The 25,544-nt window shown below is 35.8% G+C and overlaps 3 protein-coding genes across 7 annotated transcripts in view; all 3 read left to right on the top strand.

Moving 5' to 3' along the window:
- LOC106053117 (collagen alpha-1(XIV) chain-like) overlaps window positions 1-25,544 on the top strand; it is a 230,872-nt gene that overhangs the window by 195,022 nt on the left and 10,306 nt on the right. The gene's annotated exons all lie outside the window — the stretch shown is intronic.
- On the top strand, window positions 7,208-16,756 carry LOC106079570 (ankyrin repeat domain-containing protein 50-like). 4 transcript variants are annotated; one of them, XM_056010685.1, is made up of 4 exons: window positions 7,208-7,346; window positions 8,660-8,808; window positions 10,153-10,593; window positions 10,679-16,756. In XM_056010685.1, the coding sequence occupies exon 4, from the start codon at window positions 11,137-11,139 to the stop codon at window positions 13,789-13,791; it is 2,655 nt and encodes an 884-aa protein (XP_055866660.1). In that variant the 5' UTR covers window positions 7,208-7,346; window positions 8,660-8,808; window positions 10,153-10,593; window positions 10,679-11,136; the 3' UTR covers window positions 13,792-16,756. The 4 variants fall into 4 exon arrangements, with proteins under 4 accessions (XP_055866660.1, XP_055866659.1, XP_055866661.1 ...); XM_056010684.1 differs by adding an exon at window positions 9,373-9,458 and having other exon boundaries at window positions 10,153-16,756; XM_056010686.1 differs by having other exon boundaries at window positions 7,212-7,301; window positions 10,153-16,756.
- LOC106079569 (ankyrin homolog) lies at window positions 18,607-25,338 on the top strand. 2 transcript variants are annotated; one of them, XM_056010688.1, is made up of 3 exons: window positions 18,607-18,753; window positions 19,579-19,717; window positions 23,257-25,338. In XM_056010688.1, exon 3 carries the CDS (start codon window positions 23,503-23,505, stop codon window positions 25,171-25,173), a length of 1,671 nt encoding a protein of 556 aa, XP_055866663.1. In that variant the 5' UTR covers window positions 18,607-18,753; window positions 19,579-19,717; window positions 23,257-23,502; the 3' UTR covers window positions 25,174-25,338. The 2 variants fall into 2 exon arrangements, with proteins under 2 accessions (XP_055866663.1, XP_055866665.1); XM_056010690.1 differs by lacking the exons at window positions 18,607-18,753; window positions 19,579-19,717 and adding an exon at window positions 22,675-22,762.

The following is a 25,544-nucleotide window of genomic DNA, read 5'->3' as shown; positions in this document are numbered from 1 at the left end:
TGTCAATGTCGGTTTGGACGACATAGTGCATGAGATTCGCCAATGGGAAGGAAAACACCTCCACGGACTATTTCCGGCTATATTAGATGGGGACAACATCGACAAGGCTGCTTCCTTAGCATGGCTCAAAGCAGGTCATCTCTACCCTGAAACAGAAGGCTTTGTTACAGCAATACAGGACAGAGTAATTAGGACAGAAAATTAGGAGAAGCATATCCAAAATTTCAATGTTGTCGACAAATGCCGGAAATGTGGAAATGTGGGTTAGTCGGATGAACAAATTATGGCAGGATGTTCAGTTCTATCAGAATCAGCCTACTTAGGTCTCCATAACCAAGTGGCAAAGTTAATACACCAAAACTTGGCTTCGACCCACAATCTGATCGGTAAGGATACTCCTTATTATAAATACTTGACACAAGTGGTTTTCGAGTCTACTTAACATCTGCTGTACTGAAACAAGCCTTATACTGATCGACAAATCGCTGTGATTTTTCTGTTCGTTGATAAAAAAGAAAAATAAAACGATACTATTATCGACATCGCCGTACCACTGTCTCATAATTTAAGAAAAACCGAGATAGAAAAACAAAGAAAATATGGGAACCTAGGCTTGGTGGTTAAGCGTTAATGGAAGTTATCCAAAATAACAATATACCCCATTGTTATATCAACCGAGGGTATAATAATAACTGACCTCACAGATACCTTCAAGGCCCTTAACATTCCTAGGAACATCCTCGTCGCCTGTCAGAGGTCGGTACTGCTGCAGACCTGCCACATCACCAGGAAATTCCTCAGTGGAAGCTGTTAAAGGGATTACGATGAATTGTGTTTCTCTTTAACGAAACTCGACCCTGGCAGCGCCAGAGAATAACTACTCGTTCATTTATAACATAATAATAATAATAATAATAATAACCACAATAATCATAATAATAATAATAATAATAATCGTTCGTTTCTTAAATAATAATAATAATTTTAATATTTTTCTAGACCTAAATCCGGCGCTCTGTGTAAAGTTCTTGGCATGATCACTCATTTTCTTTGGCTGTGGATGTTTTCATGGAGCTTCATCTGTAGCTCGCACATGTTTAAAGTCTTCGCAGCCAAAACAAGACCTTCACCTTTAAAAGATAGTTTCCCAGGACTGTGGAAGAAAATTATCGTGTCACTCGCTGTTCCATCTACTGTCATCCCCTCAACAGCAGCGTTTAGTTACTTCAAGTCCAACGGGAAAGATATTGGTTATGGAAACTTCGAGTGTTTTTTAAACTCTGCATACCTTGTAGGTATGTTGATGCTCTAAAGCAGTGATGCCCAACATAGGGACCTCGGGCCACATCCGGCCCGCGACGGGATTTCGTCCGACGGCGACAAAGTGTAGAATATATCCTTTCCACAAAAAAAGATGTTTGAAAAAAATATTATTCTCCTATTTAAGGTAAATAGATTGGTACCGATGAAAAGCGAACATATTTGTTTTATAAAGACAGAGCGACTATTTTAAAAGACATAACATTAAACAGGTTTATGAAACCAAACACATTAATCAATAAGGCGACATTGTTGGTTTGAGACATTATTAAATTTGGTAGCTTTGAAGTGCATCAATAGAACTAATACTGACAAAGTGTTTTAAAGTAGTTTCAACCATCACAGAAAATGTTCCTCTTCCTTTGGGAGAAATTAATGCGAGTAGCTGTTGACGGCAAGAGGTATTATTCAACAACCTAGGTGACAAGGTGTTTAGTCTTGATAATAATGATAATGATCGAGTTCAGATTTAACACTGCTCGTCTTTAAAAATGAAATGGCCCAGTCAGATCTGCAAAGGAAAATGATTGACATAATAATAATTATAATTTTTTGTTTTATAAAGCGCTACTTTCATCCTTATAGCATGCTCAGAGCGCTATGGTCCAATCTCATTTTTGGAGAAGTGGGGTGCGGGGGTATCAATGTTTTCCGAGCTGCCTTTAGGCGCTCGGTAAACACAACTCTGATCGAGTCGGGTGTCGAACCTCGAACCCCCTTCATAGCTAGCCAAGGCAAGTTCAAGCGCACTTAGCCTCTCGACCACTCTTCCCACTTCCCCTGCTTTACAAAATTCAAGCGGTGCAGCCAATTGATTTCTACCCCGTTTAGTTTGCAGAAACTTTTCTAAATACCCAAAAACAAGCATTAACTATGATTACAATCGTTAGAAGCACTTATTGGTGCGGACAAGATCTTTTAAGGAATGACTCACCTGATACCAATTTGACGTAATCATCTCTCAGACGAATATTTAGAATTCTAGATGCAGTGCTCCGACTTGGTGTCTCATCTATGCAGCCAGATAATTAAAAGTTTGTTTTGGATAAACTTCACAATTCACATTGTTTTATGTAAATACTAGATTCACGGCTTTCTTCGCTATTCCCTTTTTTAACCATCTTGTTGATGTGGCCCGAGACACGAGTGATCCGATAGCCGAATAATGTTGAGCATCACTGCTTTAAGGATATACATTAAATGTTCAGTTTTTTTGTAACATAATGATGAACAAATTTCTTATTAATCAAGAGTCAATTTTTTTTCAGGCTTGACGGTAGTCGGTCCTCTGTCAGTTGTTACTCTATGTAACATTGTGTTTTTTGCTATTACTGTCTACAACATCTATGTAGTTCGTAGTATGCAATCTTCACTCAATCAAGACCGCCCACAAAACGATTGGTTTGTCTACGCCAGACTCTCTTCAGTCACTGGAGCTTTCTGGGCAGTCGCTGTTGTATCTGAAGCCTTAGACAATAACGTGCTTAGGTAAGGAATACAATGACCAAGCTGGAAACGCAATGAGTATACAAATCGAACGTTATAATACTAATTACACTTTTAGAAATTTTAGCATCCATTACCAGACTCACAAAACAAACATAAGCAATAAACACACATTGTACAACACTACCACTTATTAACCCTTGTTAATGAACATATCAACCTTTTTGTCTTCACCTAGATTTCTCTTAGAAATCGTTTTAAACTACTGCAATACACTGTTTTACATGTACTCTCTTAAATCAAGCTAAAAATTACATTGTGTTTTTTTTTTCAACAGGTTTATCTATATCATCCTCAATGGCCTGCAAGGTGTCGCCATATTTCTGTCTTTCGTATGTAACACCAAAGTACTGAGACTCTACAGAAATTTGTGCAAACCAAAATGTTAAACAACTCACGAGCAAAGATGAGGTTGAATACATTAAATCTGTGGCATTTTGTGACTGTAGAGTTAATATTTTCCTTTTGCAACTTCTTGTTTGTCAATCATTGATACACAGCTGCGTTCAAAGGTTGGGCATCTGTAATCACCAGGCGTCGTTGTGTTTTTACCGTTCTTTCTTCTACTGTTGTGTATGGCGTCTGCAATCCACGACCCTTCCTTCAAATGGATCTACCCAGTGCCATTTTTTCTCAGATGTTAGTGTCGATTTTGAAGAGCTTCATGTCGCTTTTTATTACGTGTATACCTTTAAAGTTGACATTTTGTAATGTGTTGAATATTCAGCCATAACGCAAAACTTTAACTAAAATGTGTCAATAAAAATACACTTTCCAAAAAGCAAGTAAAATCCAATGAATTATCATTATATAAATCCTAATCTTAAAGGAGTTTTTGTTGCCAAAATTACGAAACTTGCATCTATAATTAGACGATTTAAACATATGACATAGTTACTTTGCCATACATATTTGACCTTTGACCACTTGCGGATCTAATTTTTTTTAGAGGGGCAGGCATTTTTTTTTCAAGTCATAATCGTAACTCTATGTATAAATACACCCTCACACACACACACACACACATATGACTGCCTGGTCGTGCGGTTTGCTTTCTGGACTGTCGTTCGGACTTATCAATGGTCCCGAGTTCTAACCCTGCCCGCTCCCATCCCCCGTCGTCCTGCGGAGGCTTGGACTAGTAAGTAAATTATCATCATTCTAAAGGAACATCCTAAACATGTAAAACATTTTACAAACATTTTTTATAGATAGATAGATAGGTAGTAGGTAGGTAGGTAGATAGATAGATAGATAGATAGATAGATAGATAGATAGATAGATAGATAGATAGATAGATAGATAGATAGATAGATAGATAGATAGATAGATAGATAGATAAATAGATAGAGATATATAACAAAAGGAGATTCATAAAAATATTTCTATAATATAATTAAGAACAGTGTTTCTCAACATTCGGCCCAAAAAAAAGTATTTTGGTACCCATTCTCCAAGACAGCTCGAAGCTCCCACCGCATGTTTCAAGGTAGAATCCAAACACAAATCGTGCTTTCGTAGCTCCACAAAACAAATTCGTATTCATCCTATTAAAAAGCAGGCAGAAAGAATTTATTCAAAGTAAAATAAGATGGAGGAACGAACCAAGACTAAAGTGTGACACTCGGTGTAGAGTAAGTTGGCCTCTCTTTCGGTTCTCAACCTATTTAGCTCGGCGACATACCATAATTTTATTTTTATTCGTAAGTCTAAGTCTAACAGTGCTTTTGATAATATTATAAAACCATAATATAAATGTAGATATCTAATATGCACTAGGAAAGATTGTGTATAATTACGAAATAAATACGTAATTACTGTTACTGTATGTCCCGTTGTCTGCGGGCCCTATTTTTGATATTACTGATCTTTTGGATTGAATTTACATCTGTCAAACATGCCTTAATGTTCCCTTCTTATTTTATTTTATTGCCACGAAAATGAAAGTAGAGTGTGAAAATGGGTTTACCCGTTCAGCAGACATATTTATATCAAATATAAAATACTGTGAAAAAGGATTTACTCAATTTGTTAAAAAGTTTCATTCTATAAAAGAGATAGAATTAGGTACTTATTTCTATTTCTAGGCCCCCTTGCTTGTGAGAGGAATATTAAACATACACTAAGGTCTCAGCCGTGATTGAATGAACTTTATCAAGATTGGTCAAATGGTTTTGTTTTTTATTTGAGATATATATTCATCCATTCATCCATCCATCCATACATACATATATACATACATACACAAATATGCTCGTACATACATGCATACATATATACAGATGCTTTGTTGCTTTAGATTGTAGATATTTTGTCTTACATATTGTACTGCTTTTAACTAAATATCAAAATAAACACAGTTTGAACTGACTGTATAACTTGCATTGATTAACACTTTCTATTTGCCTATTCATGTAGTATATTTATATGACAATGAGAACAGCATTGCGAAGAACGGACATAAATATAAGATGTCATCTGTCATTCGTCACTTTGAAGTAGTCTATGTGAGTAGAATAAAGAATAAGCAATCTAGTTTGAACGTTATACAAAAAAAAAAAATAACTTAAACCTGGCTAGATGACTAGAAATTAAAAATCTAAGTGTTCACCAGGAAGCCATGCGCTTTACCACTCAGCCAGCGAACTTAAATTTGAATCCATGACTCACGCCTACCCAACTGAGCTGCTGTATCTTATAGAAGATTGTACAGTTATGATTTTTTTTGTTTGAAAATTACTTTAAAGTAGCGACCTATAAAGGGGACTAACTCAACGTAAACCACCAAGTGCAATTTTTTTCCCTAGCTCGACATACCAAAGTAATTAATTGCCTGTAGAGTTAATCACCGAATTGTTTATCTGTGTTGTTATGTTAAAGAAATAATCGCTCAAAATATCAGCTAGATTCGACTTTAGCTGTTGGAGAACTGGCGTGTCCAAAAGAGAATCGATATAAGCGTTTTTAATATATTTAGTAATGGGACTGGGCACACCCTTAGAAAAAATACCAACCACAGAGCTAGGCAGGCCTTAGAGTGGAACCCCCAGGGAAGAAGACGCAGAGGAAGACCAAAAAGAACATGGCGACGCAGTGTACTTGAAGAAGCAGAGAAGACCGGGAAGAGCTGGGAAACCATACAAAAACTAGCAAGAGACCGTGGAGAGTGGCGTGTTTTTGTCGAGGCCCTATGTTCCACGAGGAACTCAAAGGAGTGATGATGATGAATGGGACTGGGGATATTTACAGCAAAATGAAGAGTTGAACATGTAAGGGAAACAACCAATAGAAAATAGTTTATTTTCAAAAACAGAAAGCTTATTAAATGGAGAGACACATATAGTTGCCGATGTTTAAAAATTTACTGGGTTTAGCCCTCTTTATTGTAAATAAAACAAAATTAATTAATTAGTAATAATCGATCAACTAATTGGTTAGTATTTGTTTTAATTGATTCGTGTATTTTTGTCGACTATGAATAATGATGCAAAATTTCAAATTGGTCATCAGAAAGAGGAGGAAGAAAAGTGTCAGGCGTTATATAGGAAATAAATACATACAAACATCCACATCTCTTATGAAGTAGCATTTATTCTCAATTTTTTTATATCAATCATTAATTAGAAACAATTAATTAAACAATTGTTTTTTTTTTTTATTGTTTCATGTCTTTCAAGGTTAAATGAATAGTTGTGCTAAGTTTTAACTTGATCCGAGAAAGGTTAATGGTTGAAAAAAGATGTACACACTTTTTGCCTGACAGACAGACAGAGTGATTTGATATAGGCTTTGCAAATATAGATATATGTTCTATATTATTATCAGAACATTTAGAAAACAATATTTCTTTGTCATATGGAAAGTTTAAACAAATACTGATTAAATAAAGAAAAATTACGTGTTTTTAGTTATACAACCTTTTTTTTTCTAGCCTTTAATTAAGAGCACATCACACTATACTTTATCAAGCTGCTTAGGTGGTTTGCTTGAGATGCTATAGAAGAAACCTAGGTATCACATTTAAAGCACCAAGAATTGAACCCAGGACACCAGGTTCGAAATTCAAGCGCTTAATCAATAAGCCCCCCCCCCCCCTCTTTCCTTTAATATCTCAACTATAGCATAAAAGTGTCATGCATTATCTAAGAATTATTTTTTTAGTTTTTAGTCATTTTAATCCTTTGAAGATTAGTCTTTTAAACTAAGTAAGTTAGCATCTTTAAATTGCATTCTATTAATATTTCTGCTCCAAGAAATAGCTTCCACAAGCATCAGCCACTGCACCATTAATTTAGTGAACACCTGCACAGGAACGAGTACTCTGCTCTCTGCAGCAGATCGGGAATTCACCCAAATCTATTTCATCTCTGAGATACCCAATTATTACTTATCTGATATACTTAAGAAGAAGGAAAGTATTTTCGCGGAAAACAAGGACTGTGCTAAGCAGTCGCACCCAAAGCATCACAGCATAGGTGAGACCGTGAGTGGATGTATATGTGTGAGTGATACGTTTTAAGGTAATTTTCTCAAAAGTTTTATTTTAAGTTATGATATGACGTTAGCGTTAGAGTTAGGGTTTCGTTATGTGTCTTTATCAAAAGTAGTACTGAGTATAAACCCTCCACTACCTATGCAATGTTTTTTTTGCTTGCGTTTCATATTACCTTACACAACCGAACTCAGATATTGGTCACGCAGAACTGTTATCACTTACTGGAGACATAATCAGTTGTCCTGGAATATATGGTAACCAGCAGTAGACACCGGCTACCTACTCTCGTAAATTTGTTTCCAGGCTTTAAATTGTTTTTTATAGCCGGAACAATCCTTTTTTTTTTTTTTTTTTAGAATTCTTTAAAGGGGGTCACATTCGAAGGATGTAAATACTTTTAGCCCGTGATTTAGTATATCTGTCGCAATGAAATTTCACGGCCCGCTCTCTCTCTCTCTCTCTCTCTATGTCTCTCTCTCTCTCTCTGTCTCTCTCTCTCTATCTCTGTCTCTCTCTCTCTCTCTCCCTCCTTTCGCTCTCTGGCACAACCACATTTTGTTGTTTTTTAATCTGCTTATCTTAATTTCTCCGACATAGACTTTTGACTTGATTTAGAAAGACCCAATTCATATTGCGCTCCCCCCTCCCCTTGCCAACTACGAAAACCTTACTTCAGCCCCTTACCGTTGCCCTTTCAAGATTGATCTTGGTATTTTGTTCTCTCTTAATTCGGTTTTACTAGTTGCAATAAAATATTTGCCAAATTTTAAGTGTAGGGAAATGGCAATAGATCTAGATTTATCTTTACAATGCTTTTAGATATGGTTTAGTTGTTTTTTGTTTTGTTGGTGTTGACAGTGTTACAAAGTAGGCCCTACCGTTCCTTGCTGTCCTTCTTTCTCTCGAAACAAAAAAGACTTTAGATTTATCTTATTGAACCATTAAGATAGGTTTTTGTTTGTTTATTTAGACCTTGTTATTCTATCTCCACCTTCCTTCACAATTGAAGATAGTTTACTTCCTAGTCCAAATCTCCCACAGGAGGACGGGGAATGGGAGCGGGCAGGGTTTGAAGCCTCGACCGTGGATAAATCTGAACGACAGTCCAGAGCGCAAACCGCACGACCAGGCAACCTATTGGTGTAACCAGTTTTAAATAGCAATTAACACTTTGGTCTGCATGTCATACGCGTCAATAAACGGGGTGCGAGGGATGCTGTTTGCACCGGGTGACACCAACCTTAGTGGTGCCACTGCTACGCGTTATACTTATCTTACTTATATGCATACATAGTCGCTCGATCAACCATACACTTTTCAATTTTCATTCTTATTCAGACAAAGACCCTTTAAACTTGAAAAACTCAGAAAGTGGCCAAGAAATTTAAAAGCAATCTTCAAAGTTCTCTACTTTACAAAAAAATGTGAAAAAGTAGCTTTTAAAGAAAAACAGAAAAAAATGTTTTTTCATTGACAAGTAACATAAGGTAAGGATTTTTTTTTTAAAGAATGAGTGTGCTTACAAAGTATTTGACTTAAGTAATTATTAATCGATCTTTGTAACGAATAAACATTTTTAAAATAATAATAAATTCAAATGTATGTGTAAAACAATAAAAACGATTTTTTCTTTATTATGAATATGAACTTGTGTCTTAAGATTTGTACACACACACACAATAGAACATTATAGCTACAGAAAATAAAAATGTTCTGGGCACTAGGGCTTCTATAATTTAAGGGCAAACATATGCCTAGCGAGTGGGAGGCGTGGCAGAATGCTGGCCGTCTAAGGATGCAATTTGTTTTTTTCTTTACACAGCTTTCATCAACTCAGTCTGTCTTTCTGTCTGTCTGTCTTCCTTTACACTCATTCTCAGGTCAAGTGGAAACGTTGCACAATGATTTATTGGTATAGACAACACATATATGAATAAAAAAGTAACCAATTACTCAATCAGTTACTGGTAATTAATTATTTTGTTAGCTACCAACAACGGAAATTAAACCTTTAGTGATTCGTCTAAATATGTGGGGTTTCGTTTCCATAGAGAACGGAACCTGTTATGTCTCCGACACCCATTATTGGACGAAGTAAAAACTTTCTAAAGAACAGTTATTGTATCTAACAAAACAGGTATGAACTAAAAATATACTAATTAGTCAACTAATTATTGGTATTTTAGAGAGACTAATTCACGTAGTGACCTGCTAGTTAATTATTGCATTAGGGCGTATAACACGTACCTGTTCAGATGTCGCGGAACATCAGGGTTCTGCAAAACACAGTTTGGGAAGCACTGAATATGTTACGACACAAGACTCTTCGAAATAATAAAACACTCTCAGGTTTTACTCTAGAAATACTTTAATATTACAACAAGTTCTGTAAACATGATCATTTCATTTCTCTTCCTGTCCATTTCTCCCCGCTTCCCCTTTTTTTAACATCCCTTCCCTCCCTTCCCATTCATTACACAAATTCGCACCATTATTCATGCACACCGTGCTGCGCTACAACCGTAACACCCCCCTTGTATATATATATATATATATATATATATATATATATATATATATATATATATATAGATAGATAGATAGATAGATAGATAGATAGATAGATAGATAGATATAGATATAGATATATAGATATAGATATATAAATAGATATAGATAGATAGATAGATAGATAGATAGATAGATAGATAGATAGATAGATAGATAGATAGATAGATAGATAAATATATATATATTTATTTATTTATTTATATAATATTAGTAGCAAAATTGAAAACAAATATATATCATATGGTTTTATTATGTTTCAGGTCTACTTCACTGATTCGTTTGATCAACATTTTCTGTGAAAACAGAATGAATAAGAAATGGTCAAGAGAAGTAACTATATCTGAAATTTATGTACCTGTTTGACTCCTTCTAAGGAATACTTTTTAAAGCAATAAGTAAAGAATGAAAGCCCTTGTATAAGACAGACACAGAAAATAAAAGCCCTGGGGACAACGGCTTTGTCTACCTCATGATGTGGAAAAAAAACAACGTTTGGGTCATGATGTGAAACAAGGCAGTCATCGTTATTCTTTGAAATCACAGACATTGCCATTTATTGTTATTATATAAATATAACACATGACTAGAAAAAGAAACGAAAAATTATTTATTTTTTTTACGAATAGTTGTACTTAAGTGGAATGCAACAAAATCTTCAATATTTGTGTACCTGACATCACTAAACATAGAGGTGAAGCTAGGTGCTGAAACAAATGTGATACATACATATATTATTTAAAGAATGAAATGTATGTCTGACATAACTAAACATAGAGGTGAAGCTAGGTGCTGAAGCAAATGTGATACATACATATATTATTTAAAGAATGAAATGTATGTCTGACATCACTAAGTTTACCTTAACTCAGACAGTTGTTATAATGTCGGCTGTATTGTAAGCTATGTCATCATAAATTAAGAATTTGATAGTTTGAAGTCTCTTTGATTAATGTACTTGTTTTTTTTTTTCAATGCTGACACACATAACTATATGTACTATATGTACATGACGCAAGCATTATAATTTTTTTAACTTTTAGAGGAATGCATTCAATAGAAAAAAATGATAAAAAGAAATAGGTTAACTCTTTCTCTCCTAACTGACGATACCAGCGTTGATTCCACTAGAATATAATTACGGAGAGAAAGAGTTAATAGAAAAAAAAATCTTCATTTTAATTTAAATATTATAGGAGATTTTTAAAATCCACATTGCATACGTTTCTATTTAACGGTGTATTAAAATGAATACAGGGACCATTCTAAGTCTCGCTTCTTTCGTTGTACCCAACCCGACTCCATACATTGCTGCAAAGCTGGTCAAAGTTTCAGCAAAAAAAGGTTGGAGTTCGGGAACAAATATTTTCTTAACATTATGCGATGAAAGCATTTTTGATAAATATTTTAAAGAAAATGGCGAAACTCTTTTGATGCGTGCTTCCAAAGATGGACACCTAGAAGTAGTGAAAGTGTTGAAGAACGGCGGTGATATTTTAGAGGCCAAAACAGAACGAGGGGAGACCGCGCTTTTTCATGCAGTCTCCCCAAAAAATAGCCAAGTTGTAGAAACTCTGTTGGACTTCGGCCTAGAAGTGAACGACAAAAATATAGTACAGCAGACTCCACTAATGAAAGCCGCTTTGAATGGTTCCATTGACGTGATGAAAACGTTGCTGGCTAGATCGGCCAAGATAAACGATGTCGACGAATGTTTAAACAGTTCTCTGATGCTGGCTTGCGCTCAATGTCAGCAGAAGTCTGTGGAGTTTCTTTTGGCTAACGGTGCTGATGTCAATGCTAGGAACATCAACAATGAGACAGCTCTGATGTTCGCATCGTTTCACAATTGCCCGGAAATCCTTTTAAGTTTAATCGCAAAAGGCTGCAGTCTCGATGATCAAAACAATGAAGGCATCAAGGCATTGATGATTTCTGCCTCTCTGGGCCACCTGGACAACGTCCGAGTACTGTGTGCTAATGGAGCTAAAATTGATCTGTGTAATGCATTCGGTGGAAACGCTTTAATGTACAGTGCCCAGAAAGGACACAACGAAATTTTATATTTTTTATTACTTTCAAAAGCACAACCAAATAGTCAAAACCTAAATGGGCAGACGGCTTTAATCTTGGCTGTACAATCATCATCTCGATCCATAGTAGAAGATTTAGTCAGGTTTGGGACTGATATTAACCTAGCTGACAATCAAGGCGTTACTCCATTGATGACAGCTTCCATAACAGGCAACAATGACATAGCTAGAGTCTTGATAGAAAAAGGGGCATTCATTGATGCCAAAGATCGGGATGGACGAACAGCACTAATGTTAGGAGCTGTGCACGGCCATAGAACTATAGTTAAAACATTATGCGAATTCGGTGCTAATGTGAACGATGTAAATAGCAAGGGTTTTAATGCTTTAATGGAAGCTAGTAAGAATGGCCATCCAGAAATTGTCCAATACCTATTGCAAAAAGGGCCAGAGATAGATCGCAGATGTAATGCTGGGAATACAGCTTTACTAATTAGTATTCTGCATGATCAGACAGATGTAGCGATGTTGATGTTGGGCTTGGAAAAAGAAGTTAATGTTAAATTTGAGCATCAACACGGTAATAACGCTTTAATGCTTGCAACTTCTCGTGGCCAGACAAATTTACTCAAATTCATCTTGAACATAACACGAATCATCGATGGCGTCAACGACGATGGGCGAACAGCCCTTATGCTGGCCGCGTTCCACAAACAAAAGGTCGCAATGATTTTGTTAGTTCAATATGGTGCTAATATCAACATCAAAGATAAATCTGGTGACACAGCACTTCTGGTTGCTTCGTCCCGGGGATCTTCTGCAGCAGTCTTGCATTTGTTAAAGTCTGGTGCAGATGATATCGAAGTGTGTAACAACAATGGCGAAACGCCTCTAATGAAAGCTGCCTCCAACGGGTATAAAACAACGGTTGACATGTTATTAAAAAATGGCGCTAAATTAGAAACTACAGACAAAAGTGGATTTTCAGTACTGATGAAAGTAATTCAGAATGGTCATATTCAGTTGGCTAAGTTCTTCATTGAAAAAGGAGCTAGTGTTAAAGCGCGCAGCCTGACTGGAGAGACTGCTTTACACATAGCGGCAAAACAAGGATGTAGTCAAATGATACATCTTTTGGTGGAACACGGTGCGGACATCAACGCCAAAGACAATCTAGGAGAGACAAGCCTCGACAAATCTGTAACTCACAATCATTACGAAACAAAGATCGCGTTGTTGAACAATGGAGCAAACTCCAGAGAAACGGACAATGACAATGAAACAGCTCCAATGAAAGCAAGTAAACTTGGTCAGAAAGATTTAAAAGAAATGCTGCTTAAGTACTGTGGGGGATTGTCTAAAACCGATAGGTGCGATTACCCGCTTATTGATAATCAAAACAACTCCACTGATCATTTAGAAACTTTATCCCAGCTTCAAGAGTCTTTCAATAGTAACTCAAAAGAAGTTGAGCTCTTCATAAGAAAAAATGCAAACATAGATGGACAGGGTATAGATGACTATTCTTCTTTTCTGCTGCCTACTACAGCATTAGAGAATGACGCTCTATCCCAGGATCTGCTGCTACATAATGCTAACGAGAATGTAAGAAATGTTAATGAGGGATTATCCCTAATAAGCGCTCCCGCACATGATACGGTACATCTTCTGGATGAACAGCGTACACAAGACTACACCTGCCTCATGAAAGCCATTAGTTTTGCGTATCATGATTTGTGTTTAGCTGTAATGAACAGAATGGCTGACGTTGATGGTACAGACTCCAAAAAAAGCAATGCCTTAAGAAGCTCTTCTAAAAAACTTATTGCAATGGTGCAACTGTTGCTCCGTCAAGGGTCATTCAGCTGAACTGCAAGTCAAGTAGGATGGATTAAAAAGGCCGAGAGGAGTTGTTTTTTAAAGTTATGTTTAGGCGAATTAAAAATGGAGTACAGAAAACGTTATAATAATCGAGGCGGATGCATCCGGAAAATGTCACACAAAAAAAAAAAAAATGTAGGGCCTTATTTATTAATTGCATATAAACCTGTATACCATGTACTAATACAGTAACCCTTTGTCTTATGCGCATGTATTTTTATTAAACTTAAATTAAAACAAAAACACTTTCTTTAAATTTTGCAAGTTGCGAGTAATTTTCGGCCCTACTTCTCAATCTTTAAAATAAATGCATTTTTTCTCCTGAAATAAGTGATTTAATCTCATTACCATTTCCTCCCTTATGTTTAATACTATTTTGTTTTGTTTTATAATACATGCCTTAAACATTTCTTAAATACTGCGGGCAGGGATTGAAATTCAGAAAGTCGAAATGGCAGACCAAAGCGCGCACCAGAAGACCTGGAAGCCAACCTGGTTTGTTTTCTGTGTTGAGAAAATTTATCAATGTGGAGACCCTTTAGGGTCAAAACCTTGGCATCTGCGCAGTCTTGCACTTTCGTAATTCCGGCCCTGAATACACTCGTGTATTTTAATCTATATATTTCAATGCGTTTCATAAACATATAAATATTTTTATGTAAAAAAAACAACTTAAAAACTCAAAGTGTGATTTTTATAAAGGAAACGGAAAGGGAGGCTTTGTTATTGTTATTTCGAATACATTATTGTTTTCTTGGCTATACCATTGGAGCCAGGGGCGGACTGGCTATATGGGCATTCGGGCAAATGCCCGGTGGGCCGGTACCTAAATGGGCCTGTAGGACCACAGTAATCATCTTTTTTTTTTTTTTTAAATCACGTCTGTTTTAAAAGATAAATGTCGCATGGATGTCACTAAGGCACGTGTTAAATTGTGGAAGGTTTTCTAGTATTCTCTTACAAGAGGCCCTCTGAGTGAAGTATTTATAGTCACTATAGGCATGTGTATCGATACATTATCAAACTTGACAGAATGATTTTGAGGACATGTTGACCTAGAATTGGATGTCCATCATATAATATACAATTTATGGGCGGACGAAATATAGATGCCAGGGCCGATTTTGACACCCAGTCCGACCCTGATTGGCGTTTTAATTTTATTGAGAATCTATTGACTATTGCAGTGTTTTTCTGAACTATTTCCTTAAAGGAAAACGTCGCACATTCTGAGTATTAAGTGGAACGCTTGGCTTCAGGGGCGGACTGGATGTCAAAATCGGCCCGTGCAATTCTATACATTCTGGCCCACAAATTGGATATCAGGGCATCCAGTTCTATTAGCTCTAGGTCTACCTGTCCTCAAAATCATTATTTTAAGTTGGATAATGTATCGATATTTGTAAACATCCACTATATCTTAATTAGAAATATAGACCTTATGTTGCTAATTAATCGCTAAGTGTAGGATGTAGACTATTACATTATATCGGAGAATGTGTTAGATTTAATTAGTCTTACATTGTAGAGTCTGTAAAACATTTCTTTAAACACGACGTTCAGAGAGTCACTTTTATAAGAGAATATTATAAAACCTTTAACAATATAATACGTGCCTTAGTGGCACCCATGCGGGCCCTTTCGGTGGCCCAACAGACCCATTTGGGTACCAACCCACCGGGCATTTGCCCGAATGCCCATATAGCTAGTCCGCCCCTGCTTGGCTTATATTTTTAGAGAGATTTAATTCACTTGACGGCCTACTAATTAATTGCTCGTGGAACACATATTCAGGTTTCGCGGAACACTATGGTCCCAAGGAACATAGCTAGGGAATCATTGAACTATTGTGTTAATACTGTTTTGTTTATAATTGATGGACCTCAGTGAGGCGAAGCGCTTGGGTTTCTTTCCGAGGGGGGTCTGGAAGTTCCAATGTAGGTGTAGACTGTGACTTCAGGGCTTGTAGCACACCCCCCTGAGAGCTAAACCAACTCTAACTGGCACGTGACAAATTTGGGGGAAGTAAAAGAGGATTGTCGTTGTGCTGGCCACATGACACCATAGATAACAATCGGTCATAACTTACCCCTATAGAGGTGCAAGCGACCTTATAAGTTTGATATATGCAATATTTGATATTTGCAGTAGTTTATAATTGAAATATTTGATATTGGAATATTATTATATTAACGATATTTGATATTAACAATATTTGATAATTACAATATTGTATATTAACGATATTTAATATGAACAATATTTGATATTATTAATATTTGAAAATTCATTTAACGCAAAGCATATTTTTTTCATGTTATATTATTTGTGTCTGGCATTTGTTTGATTATTGCCTGCATTGTAACCTAATATATATACTTTGATTTATTTATAATAATTTGTCTTAAACTTGAGATATACATTGGCGTTTTAATTTTTTTTCAACATTATGTATTACGTCTACGATTTAATATATTTTTCTAAATGTACTTTTTCTAGATTTGAGAGATATTCTTTTTTTTATTATTATTATTATTTTGCATTTTATACGGTTATAATTGTACGTTAGTGTTTATGAAACATATATATAATTATATGTTACAGAACACTTGCGACATTTTCTTGAGTAGCCGCCCATCATATTTATGAATAATATTGGATTCATTGGATTGGCTTGGCTACCGATCAAGGAAGGTCGAGATTCAACACCTCTACTCGAGCAGAGTTGTGTTTTTTGAGTGCCTAAAAGCAGCACGGAAAACCTTCTCCCAGATACCCCCTCCTCTCACTGGTCCAGAAAGGAGATTGGACCATAGCGCTCTTTAAATGTTAAAAGCATTAAAGTTGTACAATATAAAAGCTATTTCTCTACTAATTTGATTTTATATTACATAGTATGTTATTAACTGCATGATTAAATTTACTTTTAGAATATAATAAACAATATGACAGAGTAATGAGTGCTCATACTTCTTTTAAATAAAGTCGCAACGATGTATACATCACAGAGAGCACTGTACGAGAATGTTAAGAAACTATTGGTGTTAACATTCTCTCACTCATTATAAAAAATTGCAAACAATCTTTCTAGCTTGAAATAAAGCGTAAGAATGATCCAGCCCAGAAAGAAACAATTACAATATTTAATTAGTAAAGTTTCCCTTTTCAGACCATCGGTCTATAGGGCAGATGATGTAAAATTTATGTTTCTGTGGCCCACGGTTAACGAGGCTGTCTTATGGCCAGCAAAACGACCAACCACATTTCCCTTTCCCAAATAATGATAGTGCCAATTTAAGCTGGGTGGACTCAGGTGCGCCTAAGAATCTCGAAATTAAAAAAAAAAAACAGACTTCACCAGGATTTGAAACAGGAACTCAGGTTACGAAGCCTTAACACTCAACAGTAGTCATTAGAAACTTAACTTCTCTTTTTCCATTTTTGTTCTAGAACACAAAGTAATTATTATTAGTTCCTAAAATTTTAATAATTAATTTTTTCTTTTCTAATAGTAAACATAGAGTTGAAGCTAGGTGCTGAAACAAATGATACATACATATATTAAACATAAATGAATAACAGCACCAGGGACAAGTTTTATTTTTTTTAAGAGCCCCAGCTAGCCCCTCCCCCACCCTCGCAGCATCCGTTCACCAACAACTTCGATAGAGCCGACACAGACAGCCGTTAGGCATGTATTAGTATTGGACAAACGATGGCTCTATCTAATTGTATATCTCTCACAAAGACAAGTGGACAACATAAACACATTACATATAGAAGCTTCAATGCTGCGAGGGTGGGGGAGGGGCTAGCTGGGGCCTGTGACCTTTGACCACTGGGGTGGTAATTTGCATACGGGCGAAATGACTCCGGATCAGAAGAATGTTTTTTTTTGGACATTCCGATGGTCTAGAGGCTAGTTTCGCTTGGTGCGTTATCGCTAGGCGGTGGTGTCGAATCCAGAGTCACATGTTCGAGCCTCGGTCGGCGCATGCCCTTATTTTCGTAGCATTTTTATTCTTGAAAAAAAAAAAAAAAAAAAAAAAAACTTGGTCCCTGGTGCTGTTATTCATTTATGTTTAATATATGTATCTTTCTAATAGTACTAGACTATTACAATTTACTGCCAGACAGAGTGAGTTGCTATAAGCCTTGTATAAACAAGGAAAACAAATGTCAACCTGAGATCTACAAATACAAAAACGAACGGCAGTAAAACAAAATGGCAGTAAATTCCTTTGATTCTAAAAGTTGAAAACTTAAATGTATAAAAAGAAATTCACGTTTTATATACAAATAAGCAGATACCGCTGCTGCGGTTGGACTTGGACCCCCCTATTGTACAGTATGGACAAAAACTTCCAAATGATTTAAACGATCAAAACAAGACCAAGACCTGAAGATAATTGGTTCATGGGTGCAATCCACGAGGCCGTCTCTGAGTTTTTGTGATAACACAAACTCTCTTTGTAATCGTGATTTCAAATGTTTTTCTATATGGTTCGCTTGATTTTATTTTACGATGCCAAAAAAAAAGTGGGTTAAGTCCTAGTAATAGAACTTAGTACATCTCCCCCAACCTCCCACTTATATATTAAAATCCAGTCCGAGGCTTCTGGCAACCATTACGCCTGTATACGATTTTAATGTGGAAAAAAGGTTGGAAAGTATATTGCTCATAAACAATAAATTTATACGTTCAGCTGAACAAATATCTTAGTCTTCCGTGGTCTTTGAAAAGCAGACTCTTGGATTTCTTGACTGCTAGCACATCGGGTATTCCCCCAGTTATTCCGTCACTGTAATTTCCGCTCATTACGTAGCATCATTTCTAAGGAAAACTATTTACAGTCGAAATCGATGTTATGCTAATTAGTTGCTCCTTGTAGCATCCAGGCCAGTCGCTTGACCTTTTCTTAAAATTTTTATAAGGATTCTGTTTTTAAGGTGAGTATTGTTCTAAAATGACACGTTCGTTTTTGTATTTGTAGATCTCAGGTTGACATTTGTTTTCCTTTTTTTGTACAAGGCTTATAGCAACTCACTCTGTCTGGCAGTAATTTTAAAGCGCTATTTCTCTCACGTTCCATGCTCGGATCAAGTGGAAAGATCTAGCAAGTGTCCCTAACAAAACGTGAATGAATCGAAAAACTAACCAATGTTTTTACCAGTTAGTCAGAATTAATTAATTGCATTTGATGTAGAAACACTAAAAAACTAAGACTAGTGTTAATAATTAGGTTATCAACTAAAAATTGGCAAACAATTAATTGATAACTATAAAAACTTCTATTTCCATTAACACTCCACAATTATGAGGCTAGATAACTAAATTCAGGTCCCAAAAAATCAAAATTCCACTCTTCACCGAGATTCGAACCCATAACCCCAGGTTTGGAAGCCAATCGCTTAACCAGTCAGCTTATAAAATATGTATTTGTCTCTTTAAAACATTATATATATATATATATATATATGAGATAGATAGATAGATAGATAGATAGATAGATAGATAGATAGATAGATAGATAGATAGATAGATAGATAGAAATATTATCGCGCATTTTCGTAGCCCATAAGAGATACGTGCCCTGCCCAAAGTTACTGTCGGACCATAACTGCCATAAGAAGTCTCTCTATACTGTCCATACCGGCGTTCGCAAGGACATCGCTGATTGTAGTCTAGGACTAGGTGCAGTGCATATGTTCCCTTTTTAAAATGAACATTGTCATTTTATTAATATTATACTTTTCACTTTTATACCAACTCAGACCTATATGCTTAAACTTGACTTCAAAATTGTCATCCTTGAAGCCACAGACGAAGTATTGACTTATATCGAAAACTATGTATCACACAGAGACGAAAGAATAACGTTTTAACATATGGAGAACTCTTCAGTTTCATAAGGTAATTTTATTTATCTTATTTCTAAACTATCTTAAGTGAACTTCTTTTTGAGTGCTAAAAAAATGATGAGTTCTTCAATGTGAAATTTCGTATTATAAAGAAGAAAACATTACAGATACTTTTTAAAAAGAACAATATCATCCTTATGCAACTTATAGAGCGGTTGTTTTTCATTTAACAACTAATTAATGTGAGGTTAGAAAACAAGGATTTTTTACTCTGCCTCTGTTCCCCTCCTCCTCCCCCCCCCCCCCCAGAAATAACGTCTAGATCTACCACACTTTATCAACTCTAATGATAGCCCTTTAAGATCTAGCCTAATAAGACAATGCACAAATTGTTCATGAACATTAATTTATTAAGCTCTTGGATTCTCATCTAGACCTAGTTCTCTAACCTAATTTAAACTTTTTTTTTTTACTTTGAAAAATTATAACGGCTTAACTAGAGTTGTTGTTTTTTTTTCCAGTGTGGTGACCGAGATAGTTAATCTTTTTTCCCAACGATAAAACCAATAATCAAATTTCAAGAAAAATTATCGATATTCGCGTCCACCCACCAAGAATTTTCCATTCATGGTTTTGATTCCATTAAGATACGAAATGTATAGAGATATTGTGAAGAAAAAAAGATTCAAATGAGCGTGCCAAGATGTATAGCGGGTTTTATTAGGTACAGTCTTTCTCGGGTTCCAGTGTTCTAAGTTTAAACGTAATGATTAGGCTTCTGCACTTGGTAATAAAGACGAGCTTTAGTGACATCAATGGGTTATATTGCTGTAAGTGTAGATGTAGATGTCAAACGTCAATCTTGACCAAATGTCCTGAATTGTAGCTGTGAAAGAGATGTATGAGCAGATATATATATATATATATATATATATATATATATATATATATATATATATATATATATATATATATATAGAGAGAGAGAGAGAGAGAGAGAGAGAGAGAGAAATGTGGACTAACATATTTATTTCTAAACTATCTTAAGAGATACGTGCCCTGCCCAAAGTTACTGTCGGACCATAAGAAGTCCCTCTATACTGTCCAGAAGATTATTCATATAATTCTAACAAAAATTCTAATAAAAATAATAATATTTTTTTTATGGTAAAGCTTTTAGAAAATAACATTTCAAGATTCCCCGTTACTAGGTAGATCAATATCTAGATTTATTAAAACCTAGACATAATTTGTCTATGATCTGTTGTTTGGTTTCAGCAATACCGCAGTGAATCTCTATAAGGCACATTCCTCGTCCCATACGCTAGGACAAATTTGTACAAATACTCCTTCTTCCCTAGTGCTATTAGAGCATGGAATGGGTTGCCTGAGCTAGCTACAATACCTCTATTCAAGTCATACATTCATGGAACCTGGAACCTCCTTTGTGGGTGGTTGGAACCTGGACACGGATTCCGAAAATGGATCTAACGATTTTCTTAGAAATTTTTGTAGAGAGCTTAACTCATGTGGCGGCCTAGTAGTTAACTACTCCAGTAGTGGAACACCTATACAGGCCTAGCGGAACACTAGGGTCCCACTAAACACAGTTTGGGAAACACTGCCCTAGACTTTACAGAACATTTTGCGCATTTAAGATATGTAGACCTATCATTAAGATTGACGCTGAGTAGATTTATACGCACTCTGAACTAGGATTTTTTTTCCTGCCTAGGGGATGATTAGGGCTGAGTAAAAATGGTCCATTTTTGTTTAAAGTAGCAAACCTCTCTAGCATTCAAGAAAAACTATGAAATTTCACATTTTTTGAAAATAGTATATTTTAATACTAGAACATTAAATCTATATGTTTCACTAGTTATTTAACACTTATTTGCTGTAAATATTTGTCTGTGAGCATTTTTAGACAGCCACCTCTTACACAATTTTCCTTCGCAGCCATTGTTTATTCGTTTTTAAGGCTATAACATAATTGTAATTAATAATGTAAAAGTAAAAAAAAAAAAGCGAAATAATGAAAGGCTCAGTAAATCTGGTCATTTCATCCCCTGGTCATCTAATCCCCTGGTCATTTCATCCACTGGTCATTTTATCCCCTGGTCATTTCATTCCTTGTGCATTTCATTCCCTGGCCATTTAATCTCTTGGTCATTTCATTCCCTGATCATTTCACCCCTGGTCATTTCATCCCCGGTCATTTCATCCCCGGTCATTTCATCCCCTGGTCATTTCATCCCCTGGTCATTTCATTCTCTGATTCAAGAAAAAATAATTTTTAAATGTATCAGTATTTCGGGGTTGAAGTGAGTGAGGATGAAGTGACCGGGATAAAGTGACCGGTAACCATCATCATCTATACTTCATTTTTGTCAAGGGGCTTTGTTACAGTTAGTGTAATCCTATCCCACCACTATTCATTGTTAGCAGCTGTTCCTAGCAGGGCCTCCAGGAAATGACACTTCTATACAGACAAGAAGAAAACGTGTGTCTCCAAACTAAAGCCAATATCTTTGTAATATTGTTCAGACCTAAGACATAATCCCACAGAGTCAGAGGCGTTGTGAGCGAAACGTGCGCCCCAGGGGCAATTTACTTTTGTTGTGGGCTAATATCATATGACTTCACTTCTCACTAATTATTACTTCACATTAGCCACAGAACATTACAAAATAGAAATATACTTAATAGTCTTCCTAAAACGTCGCTATCTCTAACTACTATTCAAAACACAACCTACTTCTAGATGAACGCCATGTTGGTCTCTTGTTCGCCTAAGTCTACTACGTCATTAGTCTGTCTTACTACGTCATTACTGTTACCGTGTCTAACAAAACTAACATACTCTCTAATCTAGTACATTACACTTTAATCCTCCCCCCCCCCCAATTTCCATCAAATATAAAATTATAAATAAAAATAATTTAATAATAATACAATACAAATAATATTAGATCACTTAACTAAAAATCTAAAATAATTTTTTTTAAAATATTTTTTTTGCGCCTCTCTGCGGATGAGGATCGCGCCAGGGGCATCGTGCTACCCTTGTTTCCCCCTCACTACGCCTCTGCACAGGGTACATATATATTTTTTGAATAGCTTTGCACATTCACATACACATGGACTCATTTTATAAAGCTTTGTTAATGTTTCATTTGTTATTTGTTAATGTTTCATTTGTTATTTGTTAATGTTTCATTTGTTATTTGTTAATGTTTCATTTGTTATTTGTTAATGTTTCATTTGTTATTTGTTAATGTTTCATTTGTTATTTGTTAATGTTTCATTTGTTATTTGTTAATGTTTCATTTGTTATTTGTTAATGTTTCATTTGTTATTTGTTAATGTTTCATTTGTTATTTGTTAATGTTTCATTTGTTATTTGTTAATGTTTCATTTGTTATTTGTTAATGTTTCATTTGTTATTTGTTAATGTTTCATTTGTTATTTGTTAATGTTTCATTTGTTATTTGTTAATGTTTCATTTGTTATTTGTTAATGTTTCATTTGTTATTTTTTAAAATAACCAACAAAGACGCAACACATTTTGTTGTATTTTCTTCTTCCCAGAGAATAAAGTGCTATAGTGCCCCTGTGTCATCTACAGCTTACAACAACCCGTGACTACACGCGTCAATCAAGAAACAAAATGTAATATTCAAGCAACAATTAGTTGTAATAAGTGCGAAAGAAGGACATTCGTTTCAGAGGCGTTTATTATTTAGAAGACCAAAAAAATAAATAAATAACATTTGTTTGATGATTAAAACATATATATATATATATATAGGTACATAGATATCGACTTATTGTGAAATGTCTAGCATTGTTAAGTATAAAGGCAAAAGGCATAATAGCGCCAGAATCAGACTTTCGTTGCGTATTTTGTATGGAACTATTAGGTCTCCATATCTAAATTTGACGAATCTCACATTTTGTTCACTTATGGGATTGGAGAGTTGTGTTCGTTATTTACTTCAAAAAGACGCGAGGACAGAAGATAAAGATATATTCGGAGACACAGCGCTTTTGGCTGCAACCAGATCAAATCATTCAAACATTGTAAGCCTGCTATTAAAGTTTGATGCTAACGTCCGTCATAGAAACATTTTTGGTATGACAGCACTTATGGTAGCGTCCTGCGAAGGCCACGGACGAATTGTAAAGATTTTACTTGACAGAAATGCTGAGCTTGTCGACGACGTAGACACTGAGCAAAATAGTTCCTTAATGCTGGCTGCGAGGAAATGTAGCACAAAAGAGCATGCGGAGGTGATGAAACTTCTTTTGGACAAGGGGGCCAATGTGAATTTGAAAAATAAATATGGCCGAACTGCTTTAATGCTAATGTCATTACATGAATTGCCAGAGTTGACAAAAACAGTAGTCCAGAGGGTTTTCGATGTAGATGATACGGATGCAGAGGGCAACTCCGCTTTATCTTGGGCAGCAAAGAAGGGAAACGTTACAATGATAGAGATATTGTCTGAAAGCAATGCAAATGTCAACATTAGGAATGCCAAGGGAATGACACCGCTAATGTTATCTTCTTTAAATGGTAAGGAAAAGGCTGCTTTCTGCTTAATAAAATGCGGTGCACTTGTCAATGAGGAAGACAAGAAGAAGAAAACAGCTTTGTTTTGCGCAGTAAAGAATGGATCCCCAGAAACTGTTAAGACGTTGATCCTTAATGGCGCTGACGTCCATACGCAGCATAAGGAGGGTGTGACCGCAATTATGTTGGCCTCAGAGCTAGGGCATCAGAAAATTATTACGCTGCTAATCTATTACAAGGCATGGGTAAATGGCAAAGATGACAAAGGAAAAACGCCATTAATAAAAGCAGCATGTAAAGGGCATGTTCAGACTGTACAACTTCTTCTGGAGAAAGGAGCCTTCTTAGATGAAACGTGTTCTCAGGGTAAAAGTGCCTTTATGTGGTCGATTGAAAAGGGTCAACAATCTGTTGCCCAATCGCTGTTAGAATACGGCACCGACTGTAATATAGCCGACATTAGCGGAAAAACAGCACTTCACATAGCCGCATCAAGTGGAGCAACACGCTTTTGTAAATTAATGTTACGTCAAACAGATCAAACCCAAAGAGACCATCGTGGAATGACGCCACTTTTGTACGCCGCCTTAAAAGGAAATCTGGAGATTGTTTCTTATCTCTATGACAACGGTTCAGAACTCAATGCTAGAAACAAAGAAGGCGACACAGCTCTAACACTAGCATCCTTGAATGGACACAATAAGGTCATCTCATTCCTTCTCTCCAAAAGGATCGACCCCAATGAGTGCGATAACAAAAGGGTCACGGCACTGATGAAGGCATCAAAAGCGGGGCACCTGAAAACTGTTCAATTATTAGTGAAGAAAAAGGCAAATATTAAGGCTACAGACGAGCTAGGAAACACAGCAATATCAATGGCGTCGAAGGAAGGAAAAACACAGGTTAAGTCTTTTTTGATCGAACAATTTTGAGCTACAATTCTCTTTGGTACACAGATTCTCAATCATTTTGTACAAGGGTGAAGTAATTATTTTCCCTCGCTTGGACGGAATTCTCATTACTATTTCACTACCCTGTTAAAATTAAGCATCAAAAGCTTTGCCGTTTGTTATAGGAGCATATTTTATTTGGTATAGGGGGAATGCATGCTTTTTTATATAACACAAAATAAAGTTGATAAAATTAAACATTAATTTAATTTAATGAAGTCAAATCAACGATGGTTTCGTCAATTAGGAGAGAAACAGTTAAACATCTAAGTAGTAGTTGCGTGTTTTTTTTTTCAGAAGCTTAATCGAATTAAGGTCTAACCAAAACCAATAAAATGTATATAAATATACAC

This window comes from Biomphalaria glabrata, chromosome 14, assembly GCF_947242115.1.
Source record: "Biomphalaria glabrata chromosome 14, xgBioGlab47.1, whole genome shotgun sequence".
NCBI lineage: Eukaryota > Metazoa > Mollusca > Gastropoda > Planorbidae > Biomphalaria > Biomphalaria glabrata.
The sequence above is the reverse complement of the archived record's forward strand: the minus strand, read 5'-3'. Positions and strand labels throughout refer to the sequence as shown.

Excerpts from the sequence above, each read along its gene's own strand:
- LOC106079569 (XM_056010688.1), top strand. The coding sequence starts at position 23,503 with ATGTCTAGCATTGTTAAGTATAAAGGCAAAAGGCATAATAGCGCCAGA.
- LOC106079570 (XM_056010685.1), top strand. The coding sequence starts at position 11,137 with ATGAATACAGGGACCATTCTAAGTCTCGCTTCTTTCGTTGTACCCAAC.